At 41.8% G+C, this 13,096-nt stretch overlaps 1 protein-coding gene across 8 annotated transcripts in view; it reads right to left on the bottom strand.

Annotated features, from left to right (window-relative positions):
• SCAR (wiskott-Aldrich syndrome protein family member 3 SCAR) overlaps nt 1-13,096 on the bottom strand; it is a 67,470-nt gene that overhangs the window by 15,040 nt on the left and 39,334 nt on the right. For 7 of the 8 annotated variants that reach the window (XR_011394602.1, XR_011394603.1, XR_011394601.1 and 4 more), the window contains 4 exons: nt 12,333-12,501; nt 9,991-10,187; nt 3,418-3,723; nt 67-169 (listed from right to left, as the gene is read on the bottom strand). Coding sequence is in view for 5 of the 8 variants with exons in the window: in XM_070104445.1 (XP_069960546.1) it covers nt 67-169; nt 3,418-3,723; nt 9,991-10,187; nt 12,333-12,501 (775 nt within the window). In the remaining 3 variants the exon portion in view is untranslated. The remainder of the gene's footprint in view (nt 1-66; nt 170-3,417; nt 3,724-9,990; nt 10,188-12,332; nt 12,502-13,096) is intronic. The other variant, XM_070104448.1, reaches the window with a different exon arrangement.

Genomic DNA, 13,096 nt, shown 5'->3' with positions numbered 1-13,096 from the left:
CACTCCTACAGCACAAAAGTTTTATAACAACATTAAAGCAGTTTAGACTAGCCTACTCTTACTTACCTTCTCTGATAGCCTTGAGTAACTCGCTTCGACCATCAACTTCAACTGGGGGCAGCACTTTCTTCTCAACTTTCTTGGGCTTGGCTAAAACACTCTGTGGCTGCTGGAAAAAATAAAAAGTTGCTATTTTTTTTCGTAAAGTATATGGTGCTCAATAATAACCCATGGTGGAGACAAACTCGGATAATTAATTGATCTGTATATTTAATGTATATTACACGTTTATAGAGGGGCAACGGATATATCGGATCATTATCTAGTTGTAGCTACAGTTAGAGTAAGAGGTAGACGGGACAAAAGGAAAATGGCAACAATAAGTAAGAGGGGGTCAAAGTTTATAAACTAAGGGAGAAGGAAGCTAGGGTGAGATATAAGTAATTATTGGCAGAAAGGTGGGCAAGTGCAAGTATGGGTAGCAGGGGGAGGGGTTGAAGAGGGATAGGATAGTTTTAAAATGCAGTATTAGAATGCGAGGCAGAAGTTTGTAGCCAAAGGAGGGCAAGTGCAGGAGGAAAGAGGAGTGACTGGTGTAATTAGGCAAAGGGTGCAATAAAAGAGAAAAAGGTAGCTTATGAGAGGTCTTTACAAAGCAGAAGTGATATAAGAAGGGTGGAGTATATGAAGAGTAAAAGAAAGAGGAAGAGAGTGGGGAGAAAGTACAAAAGGAGAGCATATGATACAGTGGGAGAGGCACTGACAAGAAATTTTGCCGAGATTAAGAAAAATTTTTGGAGCGAGATAAACAAGTTAAGAAAGCCTAGGGAACGAATGGATTTGTCAGTTAAAAACAGAGTAGGGGAGTTAGTAGATGGGGAGATGGAGGTTTATGGTAGATGGCGGGAATATTTTGAGGAACTTTTAAATGTCGATGAAGTAACGGAGGCAGTAATTTCATGCACTGGTCAGGGAGGTATAACATCTTTCAGGAGTGAAGAATAGCAGGATGTGAGTGTGGGGGAGGCGTGCAAGGCATTACATAAGACGACAAGGGGTACAGCAGCTGGAACTGACAGGATCATGACAGAAATGTTAAAAGCAGGGGGGATATAGTGTTGGAGTGGTTGGTATTTTTGTTTAATAAATGTATGAAAGGTAGGTTGGTACCTAGGGAATGGCAGTGTGTATAATTCCTTCATATAAAGGGAAGGGGACAAAAAAGATTGTTAAAATTATAGGGAAATAAGTTTACTGAGTTTACCAGGTAATGTGTATGGTAGGGTTATTGTTGAAAAAATTAGAGGCAAGACAGAGAGTAGGATTGCAGATGAGCAGGGAGGCTTTAGAATGAGTAGGGAATGTGTACATCAGGTGTTTACAGTGAAGCATCTATGTGAACAGTATTCAGATAAAGGTAGGGAAGTTTTCATTGCATTTATGGATTTAGGAAAGGCATATGATAGGGTGGAAAGGGAAGAAATGTGGCAGATGTTACAAGTATATGGAATAGGTGGTAAGTTACTGAATGCTGTAAAGAGTTTTTATGAGGATAGCGAGGCTCAGGTTAGGATGTGTAGGAGAGAGGGAGATTATTTCCCAGTAAAAGTAGATCTTAGACAGGGATGTGTAATGTCACCATGGTTGTTTAATATATTTATAGATGGGGTTGTAATAGAAGTAAATCATAGGGTGTTGGGGAGAGGGGTGGGATTAAATTATGGGGAATCAAGTACAAAATGAGAGTTCACAGTTACTTTTTTGCTGATGATACTGTGCTTTTGGGGGATTCTAAAGAAAAGTTGCAAAGGTTAGTGGAGGAGTTTGGGAGGGCATGTAAAGGTAGAAAGTTGAAAGTGAATATAGGTATGTTTTCAGATATTTGGGAGTTGACTTGTCAGTTGATGGGTTTATGAAGGTTGAGGTTAATCATAGAACTGATGAAGGAAAAAAGGCGAGTGGTACGTTGAGGCATCTGTGGAGAGACAGAACGTTATCCATGGAGACAAAGAAGGGAATGTACAACAGTATAGTGGTACCAACATTCTTATATGGGTGTGAAGCATGGGTTGTAAATGCTGCAGCGAGGTGGTGGTTGGAGGCAGTGGAGATGTCATGTCTAAAGGCAATGTGTGGTTATAAATATTATGCAGAGAATTCATAGTGTGGAAATTAAAAGGTGTGGAATTACTAATTACCCTGCCTCGGTGGGAGACGGCCGACTTGTTGAAAAAAAAAAAAAAAAAAAAAAATTAGTCAGAGGCCTGAAGAGGGGTTGTTGAGGTGGTTTGGTCATTTAGAGAGAATGGAACAAAGTAGAATGACTCAGAGCACATAAATCTGTAGGGGAAGGAAGGCGGGGTAGGGGTCATCCCCGAAAAGATAGGAGGGAGGGGGTAAAGGAGGTTTTGTGGGTGTGGGGCTTGGACTTCCAGCAAGCGTGAGCGAGTGTGTAAGATAGGAGTGAATGGAGACGAGTTTTTGGGACGTGATGAGCTGTTGGAGTGTGAGCAGGGTAATATTTTGTGAAACGATTCAGGGAAACCGGTTAGCCGGACTCGAGTCCTGGAAATGGGAAGTACAATGCCTGCACATTAAAGGAGGGGTTTGGGATATTGGCAGCCTGGAGGGACATCTGAACTGTTGTATCTGAGCGCCTCTGCAAAGACAGTGATTATGTATGAATAATGGTGAAAGTGTTAAATGATGTTGAAAGTTTTTTCTTTCTTTTTTGGGATTATCTTTCTTTTTGGGTCACCCTGCCTCAGTGGGAAACAGCCGACGTGTTAAAAAAAAAAAAATTATCTCCATGTGGGTTATTAGTAAGCACTGACAAGTGTTCAGTACACCTTAGTTATTCAAAGTATATGTATACCAGACATAGCTTGGGATGCATAATGTTGTTTAACTTGCATTATAGAGTACAGTATATCATCAGTTTCTAAAAGCTTATAAAAAATTGTGATTTTTTTTTTTTTCAATATTTATAAAATTTGTGTTGAAAAAATGAGGCATAAATGCAGTAAAGTGCAATCCTCTATTGACAAACTTTTGTCCACACAGGTGGACTTTAACCCCCAAACTGTCGCATACCCAAATGATCGGGGATGACAGAAAGAGAATTTTTAAACAGCCTACAGGAGAAATGTCAGAATTTTTAAACCAGGGAATGGATGAGGTTCTGAACCCATGGCGATGATCGGTAAAACTCTTGATCTGGAGTTTGAAGACTCACCATCGATTCAAATCCTACCCATTCCATGTTATTACGAGTTCCTGAGACACTCGGTATTTTTCCTTTTAAAGTTTTGTTTACTTCTTCAAGGCTACAAGTCCCCCACACTTACACCTGGTAATGAACCATTTATTCTGAAAAAAAATACAACAGGGAGAAAAAAAGCTAAGCAAACGGCTCACTTGTTTTATGACGCCATTTATCATGAGTGGCGGCATGGGTGGTGGTGGAGGAGCCCCTGGAGCATTGCCATTGGGCACAAGCGGTGGGGGAGAGGGAGATGATGGTGCTCCAACCATTTGTCCTGGTGGTTGTATAGGAGCCACTGGTGGTGGTGGGGGTGGTGATGGTGGTGGTGGTTCAGGTTCTCCAGACTTGTCTGGTGTTGGTGGTGGTGGAGGAAGGTCCTGTTCGTGGTGGTAGGCTGGCTGGGTGTGTCGCCCGGGTCCCGGTGACATGGATGCCCTCTGATTGATTCCATCAACCACCTGTTAAAAAAATAATTTTATTTCTACTAATACACTTGCCCTCCTCCATCAAGGTAGAGAAACCAAAAAAAGAGAAAACACATTCAATGTTGTTCATTCAATCACTGTCTTGTCGTAAGTATGCTGATACTGCAGATCTGATGACCCACTGAACTGCAACAGTGCAGCACTGTACTTCCCACCTCCAGGACTTGAGTCCAGGACAGAAACTTATTTGCCAAGAGGGAGATTTTTTTTTTTTTTTTCAACAAGTCGGCTGTCTCCCACCGAGGCAGGGTGACCCACCGAGGCAGGGTGACCCAAAAAAGTAAGAAAATCCCAAAAAAGAAAATACTTTCATCATCATTCAACACTTTCACCTCACTCACAATCACTGCTTTTGCAGAGGTGCTCAGAACACAACAGTTTAGAAGTTTTTTTTTTTTTTTTTTTTCAACAAGTCGGCCGTCTCCCACCGAGGCAGGGTGACCCAAAAAAGAAAGAAAATCCCCAAAAAGAAAATACTTTCATCATCATTCAACACTTTCACCACACTCGCACATTATCACTGTTTTTGCAGAGGTGCTCAGAATACAACAGTCTAGAAGCATAAACATATAAAGATACACAACATATCCCTCCAAACTGCCAATATCCCAAACCCCTCCTTTAAAGTGCAGGCACTGTACTTCCCATTTCCAGGACTCAAGTCCGACTATATGAAAATAACCGGTTTCCCTGAATCCCTTCACTAAATATTACCCTGCTCACACTCCAACAGATCGTCAGGTCCCAAGTACCATTCGTCTCCATTCACTCCTATCTAACACGCTCACGCACGCTTGCTGGAAGTCCAAGCCCCTTACCCACAAAACCTCCTTTACCCCCTCTCTCCAACCCTTTCGAGGACGACCCCTACCCCGCCTTCCTTCCCCTATAGATTTATATGCTTTCCATGTCATTCTACTGTGATCCATTCTCTCTAAATGACCAAACCACCTCAACAACCCCTCTTCTGCCCTCTGACTAATACTTTTATTAACTCCACACCTTCTCCTAATTTCCACACTCCGAATTTTCTGCATAATATTTACACCACACATTGCCCTTAAACAGGACATCTCCGCTGCCTCCAACCGTCTCCTCGCTGCTGCATTTACCACCCAAGCTTCACACCCATATAAGAGTGTTGGTACTACTATACTTTCAGACATTCCCTTCTTTGCCTCCATAGATAACGTTTTTTGACTCCACATATACCTCAACGCACCACTCACCTTTTTTCCCTCATCAATTCTATGATTAACCTCATCCTTCATAAATCCATCCGCCGACACGTCAACTCCCAAGTATCTGAAAACATTCACTTCTTCCATACTCCTCCTCCCCAATTTGATATCCAATTTTTCTTTATCTAAATCATTTGACACCCTCATCACCTTACTCTTTTCTATGTTCACTTTCAACTTTCTACCTTTACACACATTCCCAAACTCATCCACTAACCTTTGCAATTTTTCTTTAGAATCTCCCATAAGCACAGTATCATCAGCAAAAAGTAACTGTGTCAATTCCCATTTTGAATTTGAATTAGAAGTATATACATATAAAGATGCACAACATACATACATAAATAGTTTATAATAAGAGCAGGTCCAGTAGTGTATAAAGGTGTAAAAATATTAGTACTCGTCTATTGTGTGTTGCTGCAGGAGTTGAGACTTAGCTCCTGGCCCCACCTTTCAATCTGTTGGCCAGATTCACTTCCTCTTAGCCTCAAGGACCCTACCATACCTGCCCTTAACCCTTAAACGGTCCAAACGTATATATACATTTTTTCAACATCTGAAAGTATGTAAAAACAAGTAGATCTTTTTTGTCTTACATTTGAAAATATAGGAAGCAGGTTGGTAGACAGCAACCACCCAGGGAAGTACTACTGTCCTGCCAGATGACTGTGAAACAGAAACCTGTAACTGTTTTACATGATGGTAGGATTGCTGGTTTCTTTTTCTGTCTCATAAACACGCTAGATAACAGGGATATCTTGCTACTCCTACTTACACTTTGGTCACACTTCACAGACACGCACATGCATATATATATATACATACATCTAGGTTTTTCTCCTTTTCTAAATAGCTCTTGTTCTTCTTTATTTCTTCTATTGTCCATGGGGAAGTGGAAAAGAATCTTTCCTCCGTAAGCCATGTGTGTCGTATGAGGCGACTAAAATGCCGGGAGCAATGGGCTAGTAACCCCTTCTCTTGTAGACATTTACTAAAAAAGAGAAGAAGAAAAACTTTATAAAACTGGGATGCTTAAATGTGCGTGGATGTAGTGCGGATGACAAGAAACAGATGATTGCTGATGTTATGAATGAAAAGAAGTTGGATGTCCTGGCTCTAAGCGAAACAAAGCTGAAGGGGGTAGGAGAGTTTCAGTGGGGGGAAATAAATGGGATTAAATCTGGAGTATCTGAGAGAGTTAGAGCAAAGAAAGGGGTAGCAGTAATGTTAAATGATCAGTTATGGAAGGAGAAAAGAGAATATGAATGTGTAAATTCAAGAATTATGTGGATTAAAGTAAAGGTTGGATGCGAGAAGTGGGTCATAATAAGCGTGTATGCACCTGGAGAAGAGAGGAATGCAGAGGAGAGAGAGAGATTTTGGGAGATGTTAAATGAATGTATAGGAGCCTTTGAACCAAGTGAGAGAGTAATTGTGGTAGGGGACCTGAATGCTAAAGTAGGAGAAACATTTAGAGAGGGTGTGGTAGGTAAGTTTGGGGTGCCAGGTGTAAATGATAATGGGAGCCCTTTGATTGAACTTTGTATAGAAAGGGGTTTAGTTATAGGTAATACATATTTTAAGAAAAAGAGGATAAATAAGTATACAAGATTTGATGTAGGGTGAAATGACAGTAGTTTGTTGGATTATGTATTGGTAGATAAAAGACTGTTGAGTAGACTTCAGGATGTACATGTTTATAGAGGGGCCACAGATATATCAGATCACTTTCTAGTTGTAGCTACACTGAGAGTAAAAGGTAGATGGGATACAAGGAGAATAGAAGCATCAGGGAAGAGAGAGGTGAAGGTTTATAAACTAAAAGAGGAGGCAGTTAGGGTAAGATATAAACAGCTATTGGAGGATAGATGGGCTAATGAGAGCATAGGCAATAGGATCGAAGAGGTATGGGGTAGGTTTAAAAATGTAGTGTTAGAGTGTTCAGCAGAAGTTTGTGGTTACAGGAAAGTGGGTGCGGGAGGGAAAAGGAGCGATTGGTGGAATGATGATGTGAAGAGAGTAGTAAGGGAGAAAAAGTTAGCATAAGGGAAATTTTTACAAAGTAGAAGTGATGCAAGGAGGGAAGAGTATATGGAGAAAAAGAGAGAGGTTAAGAGAGTGGTGAAGCAATGTAAAAAGAGAGCAAATGAGAGAGTGGGTGAGATGTTATCAACAAATTTTGTTGAAAATAAGAAAAAGTTTTGGAGTGAGATTAACAAGTTAAGAAAGCCTAGAGAACAAATGGATTTGTCAGTTAAAAATAGGAGAGGAGAGTTATTAAATGGAGAGTTAGAGGTATTGGGAAGATGGAGGGAATATTTTGAGGAATTGTTAAATGTTGATGAAGATAGAGAAGCTGTGATTTCGTGTATAGGGCAAGGAGGAACAACATCTTGTAGGAGTGAGGAAGAGCCAGTTGTGAGTGTGGGGGAAGTTCGTGAGGCAGTAGGTAAAATGAAATGGGGGTAAGGCAGCCAGGATTGATGGGATAAAGATAGAAATGTTAAAAGCAGGTGGGGATATAGTTTTGGAGTGGTTGGTGCAATTATTTAATAAATGTATGGAAGAGGGTAAGGTACCTAGGGATTGGCAGAGAGCATGCATAGTTCCTTTGTATAAAGGCAAAGGGGATAAAAGAGAGTGCAAAAATTATAGGGGGGATAAGTCTGTTGAGTATACCTGGCAAAGTGTATGGTAGAGTTATTATTGAAAGAATTAAGAGTAAGACGGAGAACAGGATAGCAGATGAACAAGGAGGCTTTAGGAAAGGTAGGGGGTGTGTGGACCAGGTGTTTGCAGTGAAACATATAAGTGAACAGTATTTAGATAAGGCTAAAGAGGTCTTTGTGGCATTTATGGATTTGGAAAAGGCGTATGACAGGGTGGATAGGGGGGCAATGTGGCAGATGTTGCAGGTGTATGGTGTAGGAGGTAGGTTACTGAAAGCAGTGAAGAGTTTTTACGAGGATAGTGAGGCTCAAGTTAGAGTATGTAGGAAGGAGGGAAATTATTTCCCGGTAAAAGTAGGTCTTAGACAAGGATGTGTGATGTCACCGTGGTTGTTTAATATATTTATAGATGGGGTTGTAAGAGAAGTAAATGCGAGGGTCTTGGCAAGAGGCGTGGAGTTAAAAGATAAAGAATCACACAAAGTGGGAGTTGTCACAGTTGCTCTTTGCTGATGACACTGTGCTCTTGGGAGATTCTGAAGAGAAGTTGCAGAGATTGGTGGATGAATTTGGTAGGGTGTGCAAAAGAAGAAAATTGAAAGTGAATACAGGAAAGAGTAAGGTTATGAGGGTAACAAAAAGATTAGGTGATGAAAGTTTGGATATCAGATTGGAGGGAGAGAGTATGGAGGAGGTGAATGTATTCAGATATTTGGGAGTGGACGTGTCAGCGGATGGGTCTATGAAAGATGAGGTGAATCATAGAATTGATGAGGGGAAAAGGGGTGAGTGGTGCACTTAGGAGTCTGTGGAGACAAAGAACTTTGTCCTTGGAGGCAAAGAGGGGAATGTATGAGAGTATAGTTTTACCAACGCTCTTATATGGGTGTGAAGCATGGGTGATGAATGTTGCAGCGAGGAGAAGGCTGGAGGCAGTGGAGATGTCATGTCTGAGAGCAATGTGTGGTGTGAATATAATGCAGACAATTCGTAGTTTGGAAGTTAGGAGGAGGTGCGGGATTACCAAAACTGTTGTCCAGAGGGCTGAGGAAGAGTTGTTGAGGTGGTTCGGACATGTGGAGAGAATGGAGCGAAACAGAATAACTTCAAGAGTGTATCAGTCTGTAGTGGAAGGAAGGCGGGGTAGGGGTCGGCCTAGGAAAGGTTGGAGGGAGGGGGTAAAGGAGGTTTTGTGTGCGAGGGGCTTGGACTTCCAGCAGGCATGCGTGAGCGTGTTTGATAGGAGTGAATGGAGACAAATGGTTTTTAATACTTGACGTGCTGTTGGAGTGTGAGCAAAGTAACATTTATGAAGGGGTTCAGGGAAACCGGCAGGCCGGACTTGAGTCCTGGAGATGGTAAGTACAGTGCCTGCACTCTGAAGGAGGGGTGTTAATGTTGCAGTTTAAAAACTGTAGTGTAAAGCACCCTTCTGGCAAGACAGTGATGGAGTGAATGATGGTGAAAGTTTTTCTTTTTCGGGCCACCCTGCCTTGGTGACCACCCTGCCTTGGTGACCACCCTGCCTTGGTGACCACCCTGCCTTGGTGACCACCCTGCCTTGGTGACCACCCTGCCTTGGTGGGAATCGGCCAGTGTGATAATAAAAAAAAAAAATTTGAAAATGTGTAAAAACTTTTATCTACAATTTTTTTTAGTTATATTTGAAAATATGTAAAAAAAAGTAGATCTACTTTTGGAGCTACGAATTTGAACGTCGATCTGTATGGACCGTTTTTTATTATTTTTATTATCACACTGGCCGATTCCCACCAAGGCAGGGTGGCCCGAAAAAGAATAACTTTCACCATCATTCACTCCATCACTGTCTTGCCAGAAGGGTGCTTTACACTACAGTTTTTAAACTGCAACATTAACACCCGTCCTTCAGAGTGCAGGCACTGTACTTCCCATCTCCAGGACTCAAGTCCGGCCTGCCGGTTTCCCTGAATCCCTTCATAAATGTTACTTTGCTCACACTCCAACAGCACGTCAAGTATTAAAAACCATTTGTCTCCATTCTCTCCTATCAAACACACTCATGCATGCCTGCTGGAAGTCCAAGCCCCCTGCACACAAAACCTCCTTTACCCCCTCCCTCCAACCTTTCCTAGGCCGACCCCTACCCCCACCTTCCTTCCACTACAGACTGATACACTCTTGAAGTCACTCTGTTAAAGGGTTAAAACAATGTATAGAACTTTTTCACTGGCAGTCATCCCTTCATTCTTCACCACTGTGAGACTGAAGAAATATTTCCCGACATCCCTATGGTTTATCTATGCCTACCTACCAGCTATGTGCATTTAACCTGCAAGATGGCTGGTTACCTGTCGGTCAGCAGGTGGAGGCGGTGGTGGAGGTAATGATTCTCGTCCCTGGGAAGGTCCACGTAAACGTGTTGGTGTACCACTGTGGGAGCCACCTGGTGGAGTGGGTGTATTGCTGTGGCTAGGTGGATCTGGAGGAGGCTGCATTGGTCGATTTGATGGAGCACGTTGACCTGAATTACGACTAGGAGTGCTACCTGAAAAACAACATTAAAACTTGTAAAATGAAGAGGGTTTAAAGAGACAATGCAGAATAAGACTATTTTTAACTTGTAACGTTTTCATCTCATACACTAAGTATTTGATTCAATCCCCGGTGGTGGAAACATTGAAACATTAGGTGTGTTTCCTTACACCTGCTGCCTCCATTCACCTAGCAAACAAGTAGGTACCTGAGTGTTAGTTGACTGGTGTGGGTGGCATCCTGGGGGGACACTGGAAATAAGACAGTCCTCGACAATGCACCAACTCTTGGGCTATCCTGGGTGGCTAACCCTCCAGGGTTAAAAATCCAAACTCTTATCTCAATGCAGAGCAAGGCTATTTTAAAGTTGCAAAATGAAGAGGGCACAAAACATAATGCAGAACAAGACTATTTCAAATGTTTCCCATAGGACTGCCTCCATCATTAACAAGAAATCTCTACACACACACACACACACACACACACACACACACACACACACACACACACACACACACACACACACACACACACACACACACACACACACACACACACACACACACACACACACACACACACACACACACACACACACACACACACACACACACACACACACACACACACACACACACACACACACACACACACACACACACACACACACACACACACACACACACACACACACACACACACCCTACATTCAGAAGTCCACATCACAGTGACCTCATCACTTTCTGTCAAACCCATCTTTCTCCTGAAATCCCTTTCAAACATTGACTTCCACTTCTCTTTCCTCCATTGACATCATTTTCTTTGTGCTTCACATTCCTGTCATCACTAAATAATATGACAAATCAGTTACATCCATATATAATGTCTACATGGAGGTTGTGTTGAGGGTCAATGCCCCTGTGGTCCAGTGCTTGCCCTGGCTGCACACAATCTAGTGTATGACCCACAGCCTGGGTGATGGGGCACCAACACATTTTTTACCACAATGTCATTTTCCACCACAGTATAGTGACACTAACAGGATGGATAAATATCTCCATGGGGAAGTGGAACAAAATTCTTCCTCTGTAAGCCATGTGTGTCGTAAGAGGCAACCAAAATGCCAGGAGCAAGGGGCTAGTAACCCCTTCTCCTGTATACATTACTAAAGTTAGAGAGAGAAACTTGTTTTTCTTTTTGGGTCACCCTGTCTTGGTGGGATATGGCCGGTTTGTTGAAAGAAGAGAAGGATAATGAGAACCTAAAAAAAAAGTCATGACAAGTCAGTGATGATCTTCAAGTCACTTGTTCTATCAAGGCTGGAATACTACTGTACAATAACAGCCCCTTTCAAAGAAAGCAAAATTACAGATCTGGAGAATGCACAAAGAACTTTCACTGCTCATATAAGTTCAGTCAAGCACCTTAATTACTGGGAACATCTGAAGTCCCTTGACCTGTATTCCCTGGAACACGGGGGAGAAAGGCACATCATAATTTATACCTAGAAAATCTGATGGACTGGTCCCAAGTCTGCACACTGAAATCTCTCATTATGATAACAAAAGACTCAGCAGACAGTGCAACATTCCCCCAATGAAGGGTGCTGTGAGTACTGAAAGAAAACACAGTGTCAGGGGTCCTCAGGGGTCCAAGACTGTTCAACAGCCTCCTATCATACATAACAGACCCCTGACTGTCTTCAAGAGGGAGCTGGACAGACACCTAAAGTTAGTACCTGATTAGCTGGGCTGTGGTTTGTACATTGGATTGGATGTGACTAGCAGTAACAGCCTGGTTGATCAAACCCTGGTCTACCATGAGCCCTGGTCATGGACTGGGCCACAGGAGTGTTGACCCATGGAACTCCCTCCAGCCAGAAATGCAACACTGTCCTTCCCACCTCCAGGACTCAAGTCCAAAAGCATATTAAACTAAAATAAAAAAAAAAAAAAAAAAAAAAAAAAAAAAAAAATCCCTACTTATTCCAATATAAACTGGAATCACACCATTTTTTAACCCACCAACAATCTTCCAAAAAAAATATATATATAAAATTTACCATCCCTCATGCTTCAATTCTCTCACTATCTCTCTACACCTCCCCCACCCACATATACATGTAAATAAATTCACAGAGAAAAAGTGTGTTTCTTACCCTGTGATAGTGTGCCATCAGGAGTATAAGGAGGTGGTGGGTATCCTGAGTACTGATCCTGATACGGAGGAGGATAACCCTGGCCGTCTGATGCTGGCAGTGCCTGGTTCATCTCGTGTGTCGGAGAGTAGGCATGGGGGTGGGAATTCATGGCATACATTACATCCAGCTTGAAAATGCAGAAAATATGTAAGGAAAAAAAAGGGATAGATTTGACCTTTTTTTTTTTAAATATAGTCCGCTGTTTTACAAAGCTCCTCTCTACTTTACCTTTGAAGAGTTTCGAAAGTTTCCCTACTCTCAGAGCCTGGCCATAGGCAAGGCTGATTTTTTAAATGTAACTGATAAAAAGTAAATCGAAAATTGTATAGTACATGAAAAGGCCTACATAGCCCTTTTTATTATATTTTCAATATACTTTTTGAATAGCATTTACAAAAAAAAAAATCAATATAGAGCTTTATAATGGATCTAAGAGTACTGCAAACAAAACAAAAACTACAGTGGACCCCCGCTTAACGATCACCTCCAAATGCGACCAATTATGTAATTGTATTTATGTAAGTGCGTTTGTACGTGTATGTTTGGGGGTCTGAAATGGACTAATCTACTTCACAATATTCCTTATGGGAAAAAATTCGGTCAGTACTGGCACCTGAACATACTACTGGAATGAAAAAAGTTCGTTAACCGGGGGTCCACTGTATATTAACATACACTGAGATATATACCTCTCAGTATATCAGCAATAAAATATACCCACA

The sequence above is a fragment of the Cherax quadricarinatus genome, chromosome 92, assembly GCF_038502225.1.
Source record: "Cherax quadricarinatus isolate ZL_2023a chromosome 92, ASM3850222v1, whole genome shotgun sequence".
NCBI lineage: Eukaryota > Metazoa > Arthropoda > Malacostraca > Decapoda > Parastacidae > Cherax > Cherax quadricarinatus.
Note: the sequence above shows the minus strand (reverse complement) of the source record. Positions and strands in the feature narration are given on the sequence as shown.